General features: G+C 45.3%; 1 protein-coding gene and 1 pseudogene across 1 annotated transcript; both read left to right on the forward strand.

Moving 5' to 3' along the window:
* The first annotated feature begins 301 nt into the window (after positions 1-301).
* LOC136543416 (uncharacterized) lies at positions 302-2,518 on the forward strand. The gene is made up of 4 exons (XM_066535871.1): positions 302-1,163; positions 1,272-1,670; positions 1,772-1,890; positions 1,979-2,518. Exons 1-4 carry the CDS (start codon positions 302-304, stop codon positions 2,516-2,518), a joined length of 1,920 nt encoding a protein of 639 aa, XP_066391968.1.
* A 694-nt stretch (positions 2,519-3,212) lies between these two features.
* LOC136545342 (protein Rf1, mitochondrial-like) lies at positions 3,213-5,251 on the forward strand (annotated as a pseudogene).
* The last annotated feature ends 18,076 nt before the right edge of the window (positions 5,252-23,327 follow it).

The raw sequence follows: 23,327 nt of genomic DNA on the forward strand, positions 1-23,327 counted from the left end.
AGCACCTTGCTAGGGGTATGGAGATGCAATAAAATGTCCTAATACTCCAGCAATAGTTAGGAAGGAGATAGTTGTTTATCTGAAAAAGAGTTCAAGGACTGTTCTTGTGGAGGTACCTATAGAAGATGAAGATGAACAAGATGCTGCTGGTGCAGAAGAACCTACAGCTGTACCAGTACCAAGTTCTGGAACAAAAGTTAAGCAAGCCAAGAAGAAGATTGCTCAGGCTGCCATCACTTCTTTCACTATATCTGCTGCAGCAAAACTAGCAACTCAAAAATAGTCCAGGTCAGTGAGTTCCATGCTTTGCAAGTCACCAGAAGAAGTAGTTGTAGAGAGGCACAAATCCAAGCAAAGTCAACCTACACTTGAGCAGTGCACAAAGAAAAATAAGGAGGCCAAAGTAATTGTTGATGATCATGTTGCCGATTTCTTTTATGAGAATCGCATTCCATTGAACGTCATTAATTCAAGAAGCTGGGAAGTTTTGCTTGAGTCAATTGGACAATATGGTCCTGGGTACCGCTCACCATCATATCATGATGTTAGGACTCCGCTGCTTGAAAGAGCTGTGAACAGAACAGTGGAGTTGAGGAAGAAGCATGAGGAGGCTTGGAAGGAATATGGTTGCACCATAATGTCCGATGGGTGGACTGACACAAGCCACCGCCATCTCATCAATTTCCTTGCTAACAGTCCAGCAGGGACTTTCTTTCTAGGGTCTGTTGATGCTTCAAGTGAGATAGCAAATGCGAATATATTGGCTGACTTGTTGGAGAAGCAAATTGATAAGGTTGGGAAGGAACACGTGGTGCAGATTGTCACTGACAATGGAGCCAACTTCAAGGCAGCAGGGAGGCTTTTAATGGAGAGGATCCCACATCTATTTTGGACACCATGTCCAGCCCATTGCTTGGATTTGTTGTTGGAGGATATTGGGAAGATCAAGGAATTCCACACTTGCATCAACATGGCACAGAAGGTGACCAGATTCATGTACAAGCATGGGAGGGTTCTAGATCTAATGCGAAATAAGATTGGAGAAGATCTTGTGAGGCCAGCTGTAACTCGCTTTGCCACTTCATTTCTCACATTGGCAAGCCTGCATAAGAACAGGAGTGGATTGAGGAATTTAGTGGTTAGTGATGAATGGCATGCTACCAGTTTCTCTACCACTCAAGAAGGCCGGTGAGTTGAGAACATTATCCTTTCAATGCCATTTTGGAATAAAGTGGAATTATGCCTAAGAGCTTCACAACCACTTCTTGTAGCTCTAAGGATAGCAGATGGAGATGAGACACCAACAACTCTTGAGATTATGGCAGCCATGGATGTTGCAAAGGCCGCAATCAAGGATTCTTTGCAACGCAAACTAGATTTACTCAAAGAGGTACTAAAATACTATGACAACAGATGGGAAAACCAAATGGAGCAGCAGCTGTATGGAGTAGCCCTATACTTGAATCCAAGCAAGTTCTTTGCCCTAAAGGAAAAGGATAGAAGACAAGCAGGAAGGCTGAGAATCATGTTTAATCAAGTTATGTGGAAGATGGTGACTGATGATGAGGAGCAGAACAAGATAAGCAAGCAGGCAGAAGACTATGAGAGGGCTAAAGGCGAATCCTTCTCACAGCCAGGAGCAATAAGAGTCAGAGATAGAAAAAATCATAGTAAGTTCTCTAATAACTATTTCCTTCCCTTTTTCTAAAAGCAATCAGCAATGAACTAATAATGGAATTCTATGTTTGAAATGGAATTATGGAAATTACAGTGCTTTGGTGGGGTGCATATGGTGGCCTCACATATGAGCTCCAATGTTTAGCAAAAAGGATTGTTAGCCTTTGTTGCGCTGCATCTGGATGTGAGCGTAGTTGGAGTGATTTTTCTGCTGTAAGTGATAGTGTACTACTGCTGAGTAATTAAGTATGGTAGCAAATTAGTAATATTGATATGTGATTCTGCATTATATTTTGTGTAGGTCCATACAAAAAAGAGAAACCGATTAGAGCACCAAAGGTTAAATAAGTTGGTATATGTCAGTTACAACCGCAAGATGGAAAACAAATTTAAAAAAATTAGAGAGCTGGGTTCCAAAGGAAAGATATGCAATCCACTCTTGCTTGATGAATTTCATTGGGAAAATGAATGGGTCAATGAAAATTGTGAACCAGAACCAGTTCAGGAAGGTGGTGGCGATGCTATGACTTGGGCTGTTGTGGATGAGGCTATTGGTGCAAGTCAGGGTCTAGAGGGACGTAACTTGCCTAGGGCTGCTGCTACTCGTGCTGCTGTTGCTGCCCCTATGAGGCGTACTTATGCTAGGAACAGGAAGTGTCCAAGGAACACAGTGACTCCGACTCAAGATATTGATGAAGTTGATGATGAAGACCAAGATCAGCATGTAGATTCAGCAATAGAAATGGAGGAGGATGAAGAATCTGCACCAATTGAAACTGGAGATGGACCAACTGGAGATGGAGATGGAGGCTTCACTTTTAATGTTGATTTGCTTAATTAGATGGCTAGTTGCCTATTTTTGTTGGACTGTTAAATTAGATATCAATGTTTGTGACTGTGTTGAACACTTTAGCAGTTTAGCTTATGTGTACTGAACTTGAACACTTTAGCTTATGTGTACTGAACTTGTTTGCTAAATGCTAGTTATTTGCTACTGCAACAGTGCTGCTGTTGAGCTGTGTCAAGATCAAGACTACATTAGTGTTGCTAATTATGGTCTTCTTTGATATTTTAGGCTTTCAGTAGCAAGTCAGCAAAGAAATGGAGTTTGGAACAGGAATATGGACCTCTGGACATGGCAGAAAAGAGAAGAAAACAACTCCCACAAGTAAGTCATCACCTAAACTCAGTAGGAGACAGAGATGCTCTTGATGCTTGCTTTATTGTGTATACTATATAGTATATATAGGTATATATATAGTAGGTATATATATCCTCATATATAGGACGACTAGGTTCGACTAATCGTCCTGGTCGACGACTAATCGCGATTAGTCTTCTGGTCGGTTCCATGGCGACTAGGTTCGACTGGATGACTTGAAAACATTGCTTCAGAGTTCAGACTCCAGTACACTAGTAGTAGAAGGTGATGTACTGAACTACTACTGATTACTGGATACTCAAGTTTTAGTAATAAATTGATTGATAGTTGGTTTTTCTGTGCAAATTCTGGACTTGGAGTCTTGGAGAACTCGAGAATGGACAATTGAAGAATGGAGATGCTTCCGGAGTTCCGGTCTTTGCTTTGGCTGGCAATTGCTATTGCAAGGTAATTTACTACTTTCAGTCTTTCACAATTTTAATATGCGCTATTATCTATTTTTATTTAAAAAATAGTAAAACGTATCCATGTATCGGGTTTTTTAGGAAATTGTCGTATCCGCGTATCCGTATCCTTCCAATACCGATGCGCGTATCCGTATCCGTGCTGCATAGCTTAATTGTACTTGAAGATGATTTGAAGGAGTCATCAAGCTGGAGAAGTTAAGCTATGGTTTCTGATGTACTCTGTAGTATGTGTATGGTAAATCTTCTTGTCTTTTTAAATTTTAGTGTTGGGAATTTTGCCAGTTTGATATTTTGTGAAGGATATGTATGAGTATGAGGGGATTCCTTGCAATATAGGGGCCATCTTTATATTTGCCTGCATCACTAGCCTTTATTTTTTGACATTTATCTGTTTGCTGAAGAAACTATATTTTTGTTTTTCTATTCTTGAGAAGTTCAAGAAGACCTAGGCCTTAGTGTTATGATGGAGTCATCTGGTTTTAAAACATGTTATAGACCAAGTGTCTGCATCTTGTCACTGTTTCAACGTAGTATTTTTGATCGTGTAATCCCGCCTAGTGTTGTGACTTGCAACTCAATCATCGATGGACTGTGCAAGGTTCAAGCAATGGACAAGGCCGAGGAGGTCCTTCGACAGATGTTTGACGAACACATTATGCCTGACTGCCCTACATATAACAGTCTGCTCCATGGATACCTCTCTTCGGGACAGTGGAAAGAGGCCGTCAGAATCTTCAAAGAAATGTCCAGAGATGGGCAACGGCATGATGTTGTTACTTACAGTATGCTGATAGACTCTCTTTGTAAATCTTGAGGGCACGCATAAGCTAGAGAGATTTTTAATTCTATGATTGAGAGCGGTGAAAAACCCAATGTCGCCACCTATGGAAGTCTGCTTCATGGGTATGCTACTGAAGGAAATCTTGTTGAAATGAATAATCTCATAGACCTGATGGTGCGAAACGGAATGCAACCTGATCATCATATATTCAACATACAGATCTATGCATACTGTAAATGCGGAAGGTTTGATGAGGCAATGCTTACTTTTAACAAAATGCGGCAGCAAGGATTGGTGCCAGACATAGTTAACTATGGGACAGTAATAGATGGGCTTTTCAGGATCGGCCGGCTTGAAGATGCAATGGCCCAATTCTATCAAATGATTGATGATGGATTGTCTCCCAACGTCGTAGTATTTACAACTCTAATTCATGGTTTTTCTATGCACGGCAAATGGGGGAAGGCTGAGGAACTATTTTATGAGATGATGGATAGTGGCATTCGTCCTACTGTCGTTGTCTTCAATGCAATGATAGACCAGCTCTTCAAAGAAGGAAAGGTTACGGAGGCCCAAAAACTCTTTGATTTGATGCCACATGCAGACGTAAAGCCTGATGTAGTTTCCTATAGTACAATGATTCATGGGTATTTCTTAGCTGGTAAACCAGACGAAGTGATGAAGCTCCTTGATGACATGCTCTCGATTGGCTTGAAACCCAATGCTGTTACATTTACTACTTTAATTGGTGGCATGATCTCTATGGGCTTGAAACCCGATGTTGCTACCTGTAAGACTTTGATTGATAGCTACTGTGAAGCCGGTAGGATAGAGGATGCATTAACTCTTTTCAGAGAAATGCTGAGCAAGGCAGATAAGTCTGACAGTGTCATGGAAAAGATAATTTCGTGACTGTTATTTCAGATTGGAAAGACTGCCATTAAGATGGAACTCAACTGAAGCTGACCAAAAGGGGTAAACGGAGGTTGAAATCTCAACCTTAACTTGGATGTGTTATGTTGTGCCTAATTGTACTTGAAGATGATTTGAAGGTGTCATCAATCTGGAGTAGTTAAGCTATGATTTCTTACGTACTCTGTAGTATGTATATGGTAAATCTTCTTGTCCTTTTAAATTCTAGTGTTGGGAATTGTGCCAGTTTGATCTTTTGTGAAGGATATGTATGAGTATGAAGGGATTCCTTGCAATATAAGGGCCATCTTTATATTTGCCTGCATCCCTACCCTTTATTATTTGAGAGCAATTGCATTTATCTGTTTGCTGAAGAAACTGTATTTTCGTTTTTCTATTCTTGATGAGTTCAGGAAGACCTAGGCCTTAGTGCAATGATGGAGTCATCTGGTCTTAAACATGTCATAGACCAAGTTTCCCAGGATTCTCCCTTTTAGATATTTTCATTTGTTTCCTTAAAAATAAGATCGTGATTGATTTTTGTTAGTAGAGGATAGGTACCTCTGGATTATTTTGGAATGAATTAAGCAAGGCAAAAATCATTGCCTGGCCTCAAGGGATCGTGATTGATTTTTGTTAGTAGAGGATAGGTACCTCTGGATTATTTTGGAATGAATTAAGCAAGGCAAAAATCATTGCCTGGCCTCAAGGGGCCACCCCCATCACACGTCTCTCTCCCTCTCCCGAGCCCTAGCCACGCCGCCGCCTTCACCGCGCCACCACGGCTCCCCATCGCCAACGAGGGTACCAACGTCGGCCTCCCACAACCTATCCCTACACACTGCGCAGCCGCGGTAGGATCCAGGATCCTATCATTTTGGTATCAGCAATCCCAAGTTCCAAAGATGACAAGGAGACTTGGGCCAGCCGGTGGTGCCGCTGCCCACCCCCAACGCCATTACGAAAGCTCTTGCTGAGATCGTCCAGCAGCCGGTGGTGCCGCTGCCCGCCCCCGACGCCATTACGAAAGCTCTCGCCGAGATCGTCCAACAGCTGACCAACCTCAACACTCGTCTGGTGACCGTGGAGAGCCACCAGGCGTCCTCCTTGGTGGGCGCCATGCCCCAGGGTTTTCCCTACGGGATGTCGGGGTATGGCACAACTGCTTTCTCCTCCATCTCTGCCGCGTCCACCACCACCACCACCCCGCTTTCCACCGCGCCTCCCACCACCCTGCCCGCCGCGTCTACCACCTCCACACCATCAGCCCCCATCCCCATCCACCTCATTAATTCCCCCCCCCCCCTTGCTGTCCCCGCTGCCCAACTTCTCGACGTCGCAAGGGCCCCCATTTATGCACTACACCGCCCTGGCGCCGCCACCTGCGCCTGGTCCCTTCGCCGGGCTAGGCGTGCCTCGTTTCAGCAAGCTCGACTTCACCTCCTATGATGGTACGGAGGACCCCCCCTAAACTGGCTCACCCATTGCGAGCAATTTTTCAGGGGGCAGCGCACGCTGGCCTCAGATCGTGCCTAGATCGCCTCGTATCACCTTACGGGCGCTGCCTAGACTTGGTACTACACCATAGAACAGGATGAGGGCGTGCCTTCGTGGGAGCGCTTCAAGGACCTGTGCAATTTGCACTTTGGGTTAGCTGCCTGCTACAACCGCCTCTCCAAGCTAGCACGACTGCCTTTCCACCACACGGTCTGTAGTGTGCCATAACCCCCAGCTGCTCCCGCGCCCAGCAAAGGCTGACCTGTTCATGGAGGGCCTTCCGGAGCACATCCGCGTCGACGTCGAACTTCGGGAGCCCCAAGACCCGCAGACGACGATGCACCTAGCTCGGGCCTACGAGCACCGTGCCGTGGCCACCATGTCGGCGTCAGCGCAACGGGTTGCTCGTCCTCCATAGCGCCAGCTGGCGCTACACCGCGCCCCTGCAGCGTCCCCGCTACACCGCGCCCCTGCGATGATTGGCCTTAGAATGGAAGCCTCGACGACAAATGTAGTAAGAAGGCTGGTTTTGCTACGATGCAAGTCAACCCAACTTGTTGTGCAACTGCACCACGAAGGTAAATTATACTCAACCTGCTTGGTAGTGACCTAGTCCCTAGTTTTGTGATTACTTGCAACTTGTGTTGTCCTCCAAGCCATGCTAACATCTTTCTGCGTCAATGGTTCTCCAATGCTGACATGCCTTTGGTACCTTATATGTGTTTTTACCCAAGAGGTTGCATCAGATTCAACCCAGATCACTGTTGCAACCTGGATCCAAAGGCTCCCTAAGGAATGATCATCGAGAACGACAGAGTCAGCTATTACGTTTACCACTCACTCGGTAGACTCAGACCATACAATATTGTTATCAAAGAAAGAGCACTGCGCACATGGAACAGTATGTAGCTTTCCATCAGTTGACATCTAAGTGATTGCGCCGCTACAACTAGTTTGGATATTGGTTAACTAGCTTCTCATACCCTCAAAGGACGTTTACCCATTTATGATCACATCCTTTATGAGAAGTTGTGCTCAAGCCACTTTAATAGAGAACTGCTTTTCAAACCTTGGGAGCAAATATAGCACCGTTGCAAGGAATATCCGTCAACCGACTGCGATCTAGTGCAAAGTCCATAAGTTCTGTGCTATATCCATTAGGAAATTAGATGTTACAAGTATTTAGTCTACGTTTGTATCACTCTTCGTACATCGAGGACGAAGTACGTAGGACATTGCTATCTTGGATTCCTCCCAAAGTAACAATACATCGTGAAGGCCAACGAAGGAAATTCTTTAGACAAAACTTACTACAAAGGACAAGTATCAGAAAGTGTCTTGACAAAATTAGCCTCTCTTATGCTTGAAGCTATGTAGCCTAAAGCTATCGCTGATATTGGAAACTGGTAGCATGTCTCTCTTCCATAAAAGTCTTTCGTCCTGAATCTCGGGACGCGATTCTTTTAAGGGGGGAGGGCTGTAACACCCCAGGTGTTTGCCACCAGTTAAGCAATGGGTTTGAGCTAAAACATGGTATATTAAGTGATGATGAAGATGTCAAGGTCAAACCTATAGAAACGAGCCCCAACCTAAACTTGGATATTGCACCTTTGCTCGCCTATAGACCCCTTTTCAAGATATATGCTTGGGTGGTGTTATTGGAATATCTTCATGTGTCTCACATCAATACCCATCTATATTGATCCATGGAAAAGTTTCATGAAGTTTGGAATCAAAAAGTCACATGAAATGATAAGTTATATCCTTATTGGAATGACTTTGCTAAGTGCTCGAATTGCACTATTAAGTGAATGAGAACATGAGATGTCAACCAAACCTTGCAACCTTGCCAAAATGACTCTAGATGAACTCTACAACAAAAGTCATGAAAGGTTCATGTTGGGCAAATGCCAAGAAAATGCTCCAATGGATCAAAAAGGATAATTTAAGCTTCATCGTGATCCTACTTTGGTCAAAGTAGAACAGCAGGTTCTATACCAGTTTTGAGGTTGGACCTTAAATGAAAGTTGTATTCCATATCATGTAGAACAAACTTTGTTTTTGGACTAAGAGCTAGATCATCTTGGAAGCAAGTCAAATCGAGGTCACAAGATCAAATTTGCTGCTGATTTCAGCACTTAGAAATATTCTAAGTCTGGAATTTCGCTAAGCAACGACGTTGGCGTTCCGCGTTCTCCGAAATTCGTTAAGCAACTTGAGTTGGTCCAAAAATAAAAGTTGAATGTTATATTATGGAGAAGAGCATGCAAAAAGTTGCACTGAGTTTGACCGAGTTTCGACCTCCAAAAGTGAATTTCCGTGACCGTTATCAAGGCGCTGACACTGTCATTTTATGGCTTAATTACCTGCTGATGAAGAGCTCTAACGACCATACCGCCTTAATCAAGTTTGTAGAGCATCCAGAGTAGAACAACTTTGCTACTGGCACCAAGGTCCAAATATGCACGGAATATGCCGAAAAACGAACTCCAAGTCGGGCTCCATCGCGCGCGCCACGTGCTCGATAGTTTGTCTCCGTGGACGCCATGCACTAGAGCACGTCCTGCCATGGCCGACGCGCGTCCTACCTCGTGCCACGCGCTGCTGAACGCCCTTCTCCTCCATAACAGAGCGCCAGGGCTGCCCCATCCCTCGCCCGTCCCTTCTCGCTCTCTCGCTCACGCTCTGGCCGCACCAGAGCGATGCTGCCATGGCCGCCGTCGCCGAACTTCCTTGCCGTCGCTGCTCCCTCTCCTGTAGCCCCTCCAGCGCCGCCACCGAGCAGTCCCATGGATACGTGTGGTCCCACCGGTGCTCGCGCTGCCCTTCTCCTCGGCCCGCCGCCGCCGGCGCTCGCCTGCCGAGGATGGCCGCGGTCACAGCCGCCTGCTCACGTGGCCGGTCCACCTCGGGCCACCTCTCGGCCATCCGAGACCACCAGCGGGCGCGCGCGGGACCCCTAGTGCTCCTCCGCCACTCCATCGCCGCCGGCAAGCCTCCTCTGGCCGGCACCGCGAGCCTCCGACGACCTCCCTGTTCAAAATCCCGTCAGGGACCTCCTACAAAAATTCGACGAAAGTCAGGGTTCTAACTGCGAAGTCAGTGACTCAGGTGAATAGTGCCGTAAGGACTGGTTTGTAATTATTTTGCAGGAACTTTGGAAATTCATAGTAAATCGTAGAAAATTCGTAAAATAGTAAATCAGGACTTTTTGGAATCCTTGTGAAATTGTCTATGCAGTGGATCTATAATATGGCATGTTTTAGTTTAAATATTTTGCGGTAAAAATAGATTTGTGCAGTAAGGTTATAATGCTAGTTGAATTTGTTATTTTTCATAACTGTAGATCTAGGGCTCCAAATGAAGTGAAATTTTTGTGGCATGCTACTCATGTGATAGTTGATGTGTGGTAAAAATTTCATGAGTATTGGATGAAGTATGAGTGAGTTATTGGTTTATCTTGCTCTCACATGAATTCTTGCTTTAGCAACTTGTCTTTTTCATAGAGGTTGCTATACATATCCAAATGGAGTGAAATTTGTACAGTAGACTATTGAGAGGATATGGGAGCCACTGTAATTTTTGTAGAAGTTATTGTGCACTTTTGGTATATGTTCATTAAGTCACCTTGTTATCTAAAATAAATTAAGAAATGCATTAAAAGAATTTATTTGGTCATGGACACTAGGTTTTCTGGTGTTCTTTAGTCATGTGTGAAATGTTGGTAAAGTTGGTTTTGCCCAATTATGTATTTGCACCATAAGTTAATAATTATTTTCTTGCCGATGTGGTTTATGGACGGATCTGGGAACTTAGCAAAGTTCTTCATGATAATGTGCTTTGTTGTGAAACTTGTTTATACAAAAGTTGTAGATAATTCATGTATCTAGCTTCTATTAAAATTTGGTGTCATTTGGCCAAGTAGTTTAAGAGTTACAGCTGTTTAAAGTTGGGTTTCAGAAATGGCTGTTTTCTGTCAATTGTGGACCAGTTTCTGTAAATAGATATATTTGACTTAGTTAACTTGAGAATCATGCTAAGATGATTAAAGATGAATTGTAGAAAATTTCATAAGCTTTCCAGAATGTCTTCTTGCAATTCATTTGGATTTGTGTAACTCCAGTTATAGCTAAATCTTATAGCTGCTGTTTGCATATCCAGAAATTGACAGATTCCAATTATAGTTGTTTACTTGTATATTGCTAAGTGTGGCTTTGTTGATGATCAAGTTATGATAGTTGTGACCTTATTAAACTTGTGTCATGCTTGATGTGCTTGCTCTCTATAGTTAGTTGTGTGATGATAGTTAAATAGCTATTGGTGTCTATGTCTTACATAATCTTGTGTTGTCTTGAATGCTTATGTGATGCATCTTGTGTTACCATTCATCACATTCATACACATGCATCTTGCATCTCATTTAGGTACGCTAGATGAACCACGTGAAGGACGTGATGTTGGAGCCAAACCCGAAGACAGTGTTTGATGGATCTGTCCCGAAGATGGAAGGACTAAGCGAGTGCTAGGATCTGAGATGTCACCAGGATGGTGCAAGCTAACTGAACTGACTTGTGTCGGATCCCAGGCAAGCCCCGGAGCATTATCAGTCTCCTAATTTATAAAAGCAATTCTTTCTATATATGAGTTATATATTGTTGCATTAAGTTGTAGGAGTTGATTGAAACCGTTGATGCATTTATTACTATCCTTGCCTACCTTATTACCTTTTTACCCTGTTAGGTCAGGATCGAATAACTGCTTAGCCTTGCTTAGACCGGTAACGATCGGTGATATCCGGTCACCTACATTTATAGGTGGTTACTGGAAGAATTTAGCTATGGAAAGAATGATATCCTGGAATTAACCATGTGTGATGGATAATTGGAGACCGGACGGAAAAAGTTGGAGGCAACCAGATAGGGTTCTGGGGTGCTGTTAGTTTCCGTCTGTGTCGATTAAGGACCGACCGTTGTTGGGCCTCGAGTCATGTTGAACGCATGCCTTACATTTAGCTGGCCGGATAAAGTACCTTCCGACCGCGAAGCTAGGAGATTTTTCGGGCCGAGTAGATTGCCCGCAACGCACTGTGCCGGAGCAGGTGTGGTAGGACACGGGGGCGAGATGTTAAGACCAAAGTGCAGTCGGTCGGCCCCCGGGTACATGTGGTTCCTGGCAAACTCGAGATTCCTGGAAAGTTGACTCGGTGATCAATATCTCACTTTAGCGGGTGAGTGAGGTTTTCGTAAGGAATAAATCACCAGCTGGTTAGGAATCGATTCGAATCGCCATCGCTCCTGGATAGTGAGCACTTGACTCGAGTTACTTCATCGTAGTAATTATTATGGAACAATGATGGTCATCTGGATGGTATGGGATATGCTAAATTTAAATTGGTAACTGGATGTTATTGGTTAATCAAGTGATTGCTGTAGTACAGGTGCTTACTGAAAGGATCAAGATGCCCAAGAGGGGGGGTGAATTGGGCTAATTCTAAATTTTCTTGCAATAATCAAATCCTACGGATAGCCCAATTAACCCCTTGTGCCTAGAAAAGTGTTTATATCAAACTAATGCACAACAACCTCTCAACCTAAGTTCCAAACTTACTCTAGCAAGCAATTCTTATGGAAATGAAGACAAGTATTGAATTGCTCAAAGTAAATGCTCAAAGTAAGTGCTCAAAGTAAATAGAGAGAGAGAGAGAGAGGAACGCGGCGATGTTTTGCCGAGGTATCGGAGAGTCGCCACTCCCCACTAGTCCTCGTTGGAGCACCCGCGCAAGGGTGTAGCTCCCCCTTGATCCGCGCAAGGATCAAGTGCTCTCTACGGGTTGATTCTTCGACACTCCGTCGCGGCGAATCACCCAAAACCGCTCACAACTTGAGTTGGGTCACCCACAAGCTCCGCCGGGTGAACACCAAACTCCCAATCACCACCAAGCCGTCTAGGTGATGGCGATCACCAAGAGTAACAAGCACGAACTCTCACTTGACCACACGAAGCCTAATGAGAAGATGGATGCACACTTTGCTACTCTTGATTTGCTAGTGAGGCTACTCTCTTGGATTCTCAAATCACAAACACCTCACTAGGACCTTGCTCTTCTTGGCACTCACAAACGTGTTTCTCAGCTGTTGGAATGAGCAAAAGATGCTCCACTCACGAGTGGAGCTTCTATTTATAAGCCAGCCTGAAAAACGAACCGTTATCAGCTTCTGCGGGATGACCGGACGCTCCGGTCGTGATGACCGGACGCTCCGGTCAGTTCAACCCGCGAAACAGTTTTCAAGTGATGACTGGACGCTGTCAAGGTCCGGTCAGTACCGACTGGACGCGTCCGATTGTCTTGGATGCTTACTGTAAACGACCGGACGCTGGATACTCAGGGTCCGGTCACACTGACCGGACGTGTCCGGTCACTCTTTTCCAAGTCTGGACCCTTACTAGAGTCGACCGGACGCTGGCCCTCAGCGTCCGGTCACATGACCTCCCAGCGTCCGGTCACACCAGACTTGATCTTCTCGGTCAAATGAACTGACCGGACCCTGCGGCCAGCGTCCGGTCGCACCGGAGCCAGCGTCCGGTCAGTATTTGACCCTCCATTCACTTCCAACTTTCGAACATATGTGAATGAAGTTTGCTCCAAAGGATCTTAGGCATTCATAGGAGCTACCTAGAGCTAGTTTTAACAAGTGTGCACCACACCTAACTCACTAGACTCAACTAGGTCAAGCTACCCGTTCATACCCCCCTTCATAGTACGGCCAAAGGAAAAACAAAGTCCTAAACTACTCTAAGTGTCTCTCCAACTTCAATCGACACTGAGAACTAGTTATCCTTAACCTTGTCGTCCATCCTTTGAAAACCGAAACGATTTCTATCATAGGGGCATGACAACCTCGATTGCCCAATCGATCTCTATTACCATGACCTAACTTAATTGTCTCTGCAAAACACACGTTAGTCATAGTAGTCTTGTATTGACATTAATCACCGAAATCCAACTAGGGGCCTAGATGCTTTCAATCTCCCCCTTTTTGGTGATTGATGACAATACCACCTCGAGTATGTTATGGAGTGAGGTTTTTGACGGGCTTGGTTCATATAAGCTTTTGTCAATAAGAACAAAAGAGTTAGTCAAGCTTATATGACCCAAGCCAAAACAATGTACTCAAAGGATATGAATTGAGCATGAGTACCAATAACAAAGCTCATTTGCTTCGAAGTGTAAACACGGAAGCAAAAGCAAATGAGCATTCCACAAGTGATATGACATAGAGATAAAGCAAAGTAGAAGTCACACATGTCAAATATCACAACCACGTAGATAGCACTATCACATATAAATAAAAGTATGCATGAAAGTAAACACACAAATGCATAAGTAATAGTGTATCACACAAATAAAACTCCAAAAGTATATAATAAGCTAATACTAGATAACTAGCTCCCCCTGAAACTCGCTCCCCCTAAGTCTACATACTCAAACCCTCTCCCCCTTTGGCGTCAAACACCAAAACCTAGGGGTCGGACGGCGGGGCTGCAGCGGACGAGTCGGGCGCTGAAGTACGTGGAGCAAGATGGAACTGGGCGCCATCATCATCTGACCCTGAGCTCTGAACTGACTGACCCTCTAAAGCAGGAAGTGTCGCTGAAGCAGTCTGGGTCTGAGCTGGTGCTGCCTGTGAAGCTACAAGTATGTCTGTCGTAGGATCTGACGAGGTGACAGACGAGGGGAGCCGCTGAGTAGTCATGATAGCTGGAGCGGCTGTAGACGGACCGACAGTATGCATGTGAGGCGGGGTAGGCATGCCAGTCAACTCACTGAATGATGCTCCAAGACTCCTGGAGACTGACGACTCAGGCACGAATAGTGAGGACGTCTGCTCTGGTGAGAAACCCGTGTGATAAGGAGTGAACTGCGGGGCTACACCAGGTGAGGCTAACCACTGGGACACCTGTACAGGAGGTGAAGGAAACTGAGCTGGAGGCTGTCCCTGACTCTGAAGCCTGATAGGCTGTACTGCTGGAGTCGTCGAAGTGGTAGGAGGCTGTGCAAGCTGGGGCGAAGTCTGTGGCAGTGGGATCCCAATGGCTGTCACTACATGCTGCATGAATCCCATGAGCTGCTGCTGCATAAGTAACTGCTGGTGCTGAAGGAGCTGCTGCTGCCGCTGAAACTCGTCCTAACGAGCCTGAAACTGTGCGAAGTTTGTAGCAGTCTCCTGTGCCTGTCGTGTCTGATCCTGCTGCATCCGCTCAAGAATAGCAATGAGAGCGGGGTCTGTCTGTGGAGCTGGTGGAGCAAAACTGGAGCTACCTGCCTCTGCATCGTGTCTGCGTGGAGGCATCTGAGGTATAGGCTGGTAGTCGTCGTCGGAGCTGTCACTGTACTCACTCACCTCCTGCTGTGCCTCTAGCTCCGCCTCCTCAGTGGCTGCAATCCCTCGGATGATCTCGTCCTGCTGAGCTGCGGACTCTGGCACGTCGGGACGACGACTAGGCTGTCTGGGTGCCGGAGGAGTGGCGTGTCTGATCCTCTGTGACAGGTTGTAAGCTGGGAACTCCGTAGTGGCACCTATATACTCATCCATCATGCCAGGGGGCTTATCAATCACAACTCTGCGGATGAGAAACGTGATCCAGTGAGCATAGGGAAGCTGCCTACGACCCTTGAATCCCTCAGCTATAGTATCCTCCATCTCTGAAAGAAGGAGGTCCCAGATGTCAAACACTGTCATCTGCATAATGGCATTGAGAAGCCAGAGCTGTAAGCGAGTCAGGCCCTCCCTGTATCCCAACCTGGGAAGCAATGTCCTCCTGATGATGGCCTCTAGTATCCTCGCTGTAGGAGTCAAGTCACTGGGGTTCCTGCTCGACCCCTCACCAAATGGCTCCTTGAAGCAATGGGGCACTAAGTCTGTAGGGGGCACCAACCCTCCATGAGGACGCCTGGGAGGCTCCTGATGTCCATAGCAAACCTCATGCATCCTTACAGGCTGCTCCTGTAGTCTCAGTATCTCTCTGGCCCTGCTACTCGTCACTCTATAGTCTTTGCCGTTGAAGGCAAAGTGAATGAATCTGTGATGAGGATCGATGTAGAGCGAGGCATAAAACTGACGAACCCAAGAAGGTACATATATCCCTGTCCGTCCAATCAGATCTGACAGTCCTGGCAAATATGACAAATATTGCCGAATCCCCTCTCCGGCTGCTGCCACAATGGACTCTATCGGACAGACCCTCTGTGATCTGAACACTGCCCCACTGTTTAGATATGCATTGTAGAAATCCTCCTACAGTGGCGTGTAGAACCCCTCAGCTGCTCTCTCATCCCTCCTCGGAGGAAACCAGACCTCAAACTCAACAAACCGCAGCTGCTGAACCTGCCTGGCTATAGCGGCCCTCAAGTCGAGGTGAACCACTGGAGGCGGACCCTGTGGTCTAGGCGGAGGGCGTGAACCCCTGCGCTGTGTAGCTGGCCTCGGTGGAACTGCAGCACTGGTACGACTCGAGCGGCGTAGCTGAGGTGCCGGCTCGGTCTCCTGACTCTCCTGAGTCTCCTGGGCTGGCTGAGGCTCTGCTGGTGGAGGCTGCTGCTGTGCTGACGGACCCTCCTCAATGGCAACCCGTCGTCCTACAAGCGTGGCAGTCCCAGCTGGACTACCATGACGACGCTCAACCTCCTCAATCGCAGCTCTGACTGCGGGTGAAACTGGCTGATCTGCAATGACAATTCCGCTGCGGGTGCCACCTCTCTCGGCACGCTCTGCGGCCTCTGCAACAGCTGCGGCTCTGGCTGTCTCTGCGTCGGGGTACTTCCGCTTCTTGGATGTTACTTGCTTGGTTGATTTCCCCTTGGATCCGGCTGGCTGACGAGGCGGGGGCCTCCGATCATCATCACCTGGGCCACCACCAACATTCTTGGTGCGAGCCATCTGAGCTGACAAGATGGTGAACTGACGCTGATGAAGATCAACTGTCAAACTGTCGCTTTCGAGGCTTGGCCTCGATCCTTACTCGCGAGCTTGGCTCCGAGTTAACTGCCAACTGCCAGACGAAAAACAACGGAACCGACTCGCTGCACGATAGAATAGATGGATATACAAATAAATACCATATGTCTAATAGATGCGAAACCCTAGCAGAGAAAGCAATGTAGATGCGAAATTGAATCGAATGGCTTTCTACCTGACGATCAGCGAACCGAGAAGAGGTAAGATGTCACGCGGGGGATCCTCGGAACCGGGCTAGGGTTAGGTCAAATGCCCTGAATGCAATGGGGAATCAGTGCATTTAGAATTTGATCTAGGTCACAGTTGGAGATCAAGATTGAAAACGTGAAAATTGCCATACCAATCAATGGGAGGATAGGGCAAGAGCACTTGGTGAAGACGAGCAGCCTGACAACGGTGGAGCGGTGAACTTCGGCGCGAGGTGGCCGGCGCGGTGCTGCAGAGTCAAGCTGGCGCGGTGGCTCGGCTGCAGGGCACGAGGAGGCTGCGGCGCGGCTGGGCAGGGATACGGAGGCGCGGGCGCGACTGGGCAGGTGCACGGAGGCGCGAGCGCGAGGATGCGGCGACGCGGCTGCTCGGGCTAGGGCTGGCGAGCGAGGCTGCGGCGGCTCGGTGTGGCAGTGGCGGCTCAGCGAGGCAGCGGCGGCGTGGCGAGGCAGCGGCGGCGTGGCTTGGTGGCGCGTGGGCTAGGGCACGGCGGCGGCTCGGGCTTGGATCAAGGAAGAAGAAAAGGTCCGAATAAATAACCCCCAAAAACGCGACAGAAAAGGAAACGGGAAAAGAGTCCTTAAGACGCGCGAGATCCACTGACCGGACGCTCCGGTGGTAGCGACCGGACGCTACCACCCAGCGTCCGGTCGATTCCAGAGAGGTCCAAATCCTCTGGAATCGGGACCGGACGCGTCCGGTGGTCCATGACCGGACGCAGGCAGGGTCCGGTCAGTACAATTTGATCTTCCTCCAATCGACCGGACGCTGAACCCTTTCTGACTGGACGCACAGACGCAGCGTCCGGTCACTTTTTCAACAGCAGTTCACCTCCTGTGAACTGACCGGACGCTGAACAGCAGCGTCCGGTGCACCTTTTCCAGCAAATCTTCAAACTTCCTTCGCGCTGCCTGTTCCCAATCAAGTCCCAACTTGAATAAGATCCAAATAAACACCAATTGGGACTGATGTGAGTGACCTCTCTCAAACCCTCATATTTTTCAAAGTATTTTGCCTTAGGCTATAATTCTTTTTAAGAAAATAAGCAACAAGAGGGCAAATGGAACAAAACGACAAAACAACAATCATGCATATGTAATGCTTGTAAGTAAATCTAGTTGCTTGTCAAGTTTGATCCAAGGTTAAGCTTCTTCACACGCTTTTCGGCGGTTATCTTAACCATGTTAGACAAGCCCTATATGCATTTCCATAAATTAAACATGTTGTATATTACAATGAATGCAAGAGACAACACAAGCTCAATTTTTTGTGAAGTTACTAAAATCAAGTACATTGAGCTCGTTCCGCAATCTACAAAATGTAGCTTCATCTAGCAGGTTTAGTGAAGATATCCGCTAATTGATCTTCGGATCTTACACCTTCTAGTGATATATCATTTTTAGCTACATGATCTCTTAGAAAGTGATGGCGGATATCTATATGCTTGGTGCGAGAGTGTTGAACCGGATTATTTGCAAGTTTCACCGCACTTTCATTGTCACACAAAAGAGGTACTTTCTCTAGAACTACTCCATAGTCTAGTAAAGTTTGTTTCATGTATAATATTTGTGCACAACAAGCACCCGCGGCAATGTATTCCGCTTCGGCGGTGGACAAAGCCACACTATTTTGTTTCTTGGAGGACCAAGACACAAGTGATCTACCAAGCAAATGGCACCCTCCGGATGTGCTCTTTCTATCAACTTTGCATCCGGCGTAATCCGAATCGGAATAGCCAATTAATTCAAATAAAGCTCCTTTGGGATACCAAAGGCCAATGCTTGGAGTGTGCTTAAGATACCTAAGGATTCTTTTTACGGCAATTAAATGTGTTTCCTTAGGACTAGCTTGAAACCTAGCACACATACACACACTAAACATGATGTCGGGCCTAGATGCGGTTAAATATAACAAGCTACCAATCATAGAGCGGTAGAGAGTTTGATCAACCGAGTTACCTCCCTCATCTAGGTCGAGATGTCCATTGGTAGGCATTGGGGTCTTGATTGGCTTACATTCATCCATCTTGAATCTCTTGAGAAGGTCTTTTGTGTATTTCTCTTGAGAGATGAAGATGCCTTCTTTCATTTGCTTGACTTGAAAACCAAGAAAGAATGTAAGCTCACCAATCATTGACATCTCGAACTCCTTAGACATCAATTCACCAAATTCTTTGCATGAGTCTTCATTTGATGATCCAAAGATAATATCATCAACATATACTTGACAAATGAAGATATGCCCATCAAGCTTCTTGGTGAATAGTGTGGTGTCGACCTTCCCAATGGTGAAGCCCTTCTCAATAAGGAAATCCCGAAGGCGCTCATACCAAGCTCTTGGGGCTTGCTTAAGCCCATATAGTGCCTTGGACAACCTATAAACATGATTAGGATATCTAGGGTCTTCAAACCCAGGAGGTTGATCAACATAGACTAGTTCATTAATAAAGCCATTTAAGAATGCACTTTTCACATCCATTTGATATAGTTTCATTTCATGATGTGATGCATATGCAAGAAGGATACGGATGGCTTCTAATCTTGCAACCGGTGCAAAGGTTTCTCCAAAGTCCAAACCTTCAACTTGAGAGAACCCCTTTGCCACTAGTCTTGCCTTGTTCCTCACAACAACACCTTGATCATCTTGCTTGTTGCAGAACACCCACTTTGTTCCAATCACTCTTGCACCTTTTGGTCGCTCTTCAAGATTCCATACTTCATTGCGAGTGAAGTTGTTCAACTCTTCATGCATGGCATTGATCCAATCCAGATCTTTTAGAGCTTCTTCTACCTTGGTAGGCTCATAGCAAGAGACAAAAGAGTGATGAGCAATAAATGAGGTAAGTTTTTGAGATCTAGTCATCACCCCCTTTGTTGGACTCCCTATGATGAGATCTTGTGGATGATCTTGTAGGAGAGGAGTATTTCTTCTATTGGCCACTTGAGGAGGAGGTTGTGGAGCATCAACATCTTGTGCTTGTACCACCATTTGCTCATGGGAGACATGAGTATCTTCATTTTCTACTCTCCCAACTTTTTCACCATCTTGTGGCACATTTGATGAAGAAGGTTGATTAATGACTTGTACATCATCTTCATCATCTTTTGGCTTGATGTCTCCCACCGGAATATTCTTCATAGCCTCCCTCAATGGTTCATCACCTACATCATCAAGATTCTCATGTGCTCCTTGGGAGCCGTTAGATTCATCAAATTCCACATCATATGTTTCTTCAACCAAGCCGGTGGCATGATTAAATACTCTATATGATTTGGACTTCGATGAGTAACCAACAAGAAAACCTATATCACAACGCCTTTGAAACTTCCCTAGGTGTTGCCGCTTCTTGTAGATGTAGCACTTGCAACCAAACACCCTAAAGAAGGAGACGTCCGGCTTCTTCCCATTGAGCAACTCATATGGTGTCTTGACAAGGAACTTTTGAAGAAATAGGCGGTTGGATGCATAACATGCGGTGTTGATTGCTTCCGCCCATAGAGCTTCGGGGGTGTTGTACTCATCTAGCATTGTCCTTGCAAGTGTGATCAAAGTCCGGTTCTTCCTCTCAACTACACCATTTTGTTGAGGAGTATAGGTTGCGGAGACTTCATGTTTGATTCCAACTTCATCACAATAAGCTTCTATGTTTGTGTTGTCAAACTCTTTGCCATTGTCACTTCTTATCTTCTTGAGCTTCACTTCAAATTCATTTTGTGCTCTCTTGGCAAACTTCTTGAAACAAGATGCAACTTCGGATTTATCATGAAGGAAGAACACCCATGTATATCTTGAATAGTCATCCACAATCACAAGACAATAGAGATTTCCTCCCAAACTCTTGTATGTTGTTGGTCCGAATAAATCCATGTGTAGGAGTTCTAGCACTCTTGTGGTTGACATGAAAGCTTTGGTTGGATGAGTGTTTGCAACTTGCTTGCCGGCTTGACATGCACTACAAAGCTTGTCCTTCTCAAACTTCACATCCTTCAACCCTCTCACCAAATCATTCTTCATAAGCTTCTTGAGTGAGCTCATCCCAACATGAGCAAGCCTTCTATGCCATAGCCACCCAAGTGTAGTTTTGGTGAATAGACAAGTCTTCAAGTTTGCATCTTCGGAGGTGAAGTCAACTAGATATAAGTTGTTGTATCTAAATCCATTGAATATCACTTGATTGTCATCTACCTTAGATACAACCACCTCCTTCTCGGTGAACAAGCATTGGAAGCCAAGATCACACAATTGACCAACGGATAGCAAGTTGAAACTCAATGAAGCAACATAGAGCACATTTGAGATGGAATGATCATTTGATATTGCCACTTTGCCCAATCCTTTGACCTTGCCCTTTGAATTATCTCCAAATGTTATTTTCTCTTGTCCATCTACCTCTTCATCTAGTGAGGTGAACATACGAGGATCACCGGTCATATGTTGAGTGCAACCACTATCAATAACCCAATGACTTCCACCGGTCTTGTAGTTCACCTACACACAAGAGATTCAAGCTTTAGGGATCCAAGCTTGTTGAGGGCCCTTCACCTTCTCAACAAGTGACTTAGCCACCCAAATTTTCTTAGGCCTACTCTTGTTGGGGGGACCTAAGAACATGACTTTCATCTTTCCACTCGAATCTTTTCTAAGCATATAGTGAGCATTGAAAGCAAAGGGTCTAGCATGCTTGGGCAAGGGTTGTGGTGGTGGAGTTTGACACTCATGAGCAAAATGGCCTTCTTGTCCACATTCAAAACATCTCTTTGGCTTTGGCTTTGGCTTTGATTGTTGGTGTTGAGCTTGAGCCTTCTTCTTCTCTACACTTGCCATATATCCAATGCCACTTCTATCCATCTTCATGACGGTATTCATGAGTAGCTCACTTTGGAGATGCTTGCCTCTAGCAAACTTGCTCAATCCCACCTTGAGATGCTCTTTCTCCATCTTGAGCTTCTTGTTCTCTTCCTTAAGAATATCATTGTTCTTCTCTTCCTTGAGTTTCTTGATTTCTTCTTTTAATTTCTCATTCTCAAGGATCACCTCTTTGTCATGATCAAGAGTTTCTAGCACAATGGTGTTGTGACTTTTCATCTCTTCAAGATCTTTCATGAGCTTCTCATTGTTACTCTTGAGCTTGACATACTCATTATAGTCATTGCATTCAACCACTTGCTTGCCCTTGCTACTAGATCCATGCTCAATGCTTTCATCAATTAAATCATCACATGAGGTAGCTATATCAATCTTAACAACATGGTTAGTAGCATCATGTGGCTCATTTGGTAAGAATTCTTGTGCAATAATAAGGGTATCATAATTGATCTTTAGAGTTGCATATTCATCTTTTAGCTTATTGTGACTAGTGATAAGCTCATTGTGTACCCACTCAAGTTTATCATTTTTATCTTTAAGCTCTTTCTTAGAAGATTTGAGCTCCTTGAGTTTGGATGATATAGAATCATTTGTTTCCTTGAGCTCATCATTAGCCTTTTCTAATGTATCACACTTAGCTAAGAGTGAATCATTTTTAGCATCAAGCTTTTCATTTGTAGCTCTACTCTTTCTAATGATCTTAGTATATTTTCTAAGTATTTTGACAAGATCATCATAAGTAGGTGAGCCATCATCATCGCTATCACTATCATCACTAGCATGTTCATCATCACTACTATCATCACTCTTAGTTACCTTGCGTTCACCTTTGGCCATAAGGCATAGGTGTGTAGAGGATGATGGCGATGGTGGTGGTGAAGATGCAAGATCAATAGCAATGGCGGCCACCTTTTCATCATCACTATCATCATCGGATGATCCACTTGATGAATCAATGTCCGTGAGCCAATCACTGACAATATAGGCCTTGCCACTCTTCTTCTTCTTGTAGAACTCCCTCTTTTTGCCATCTCTCTTCTTGTATGGCTTGTTCTTCTTCTTTTCATCTTCATCACTTGAATCATCTTTCTTGCCCTTGTTCTTGAACTTGTCTTTCTTGGGCTTTGTGCATTGATGAGCTAGATGACCAAGTTCGCCACAATTGTAGCAATCCATCTCGGAGATTGGCTTTCTTCTTGAGCTAGTGAAGAACTTCTTCTTTTTGCCATCAAATTTGATGCCACTCTTGTTTAGCCTTTTTAGCATCTTGGTGGTCTTTTTCACCATGAGGGCAAGGCTTTCTTCATCATCTTCATCACTTGAGCTCTCATACTCAAGTCTTGCTTTGCCCTTGTCTTGGCTAGCTTTGAATGCTAAGTCTTTCTCTTTCTTCTTTGTAGAGGATGAGCCATCTTATGGTGTGATGTGCATGTACATCTCATGAGCATTGATCTTTCCCAAGATTTGTGTCGGTGTAGCGGCGGAAAGATCACCTTGATGTAGCACGGTCACAATGTGCCCATATTTATCAATGGGGAGGACACTCAAGATTTTTCTCACAACGTCGGATGGTGACATTTGAGTAAGTCCAAGCCCATTAACTTCCTCTACAAGAACATTTAATCGAGAATACATCTCATTAGCACTTTCTTTGGGAAACATCTCAAAAGAATTTAGCTTTTTAATCACAAGATGATAGCGTTCCTCACGCTCACTCTTGGTTCCCTCATGGAGCGCACAAA

This window comes from Miscanthus floridulus, chromosome 3 (genome assembly GCF_019320115.1).
Source record: "Miscanthus floridulus cultivar M001 chromosome 3, ASM1932011v1, whole genome shotgun sequence".
Taxonomy (NCBI): Eukaryota; Viridiplantae; Streptophyta; class Magnoliopsida; order Poales; family Poaceae; genus Miscanthus; species Miscanthus floridulus.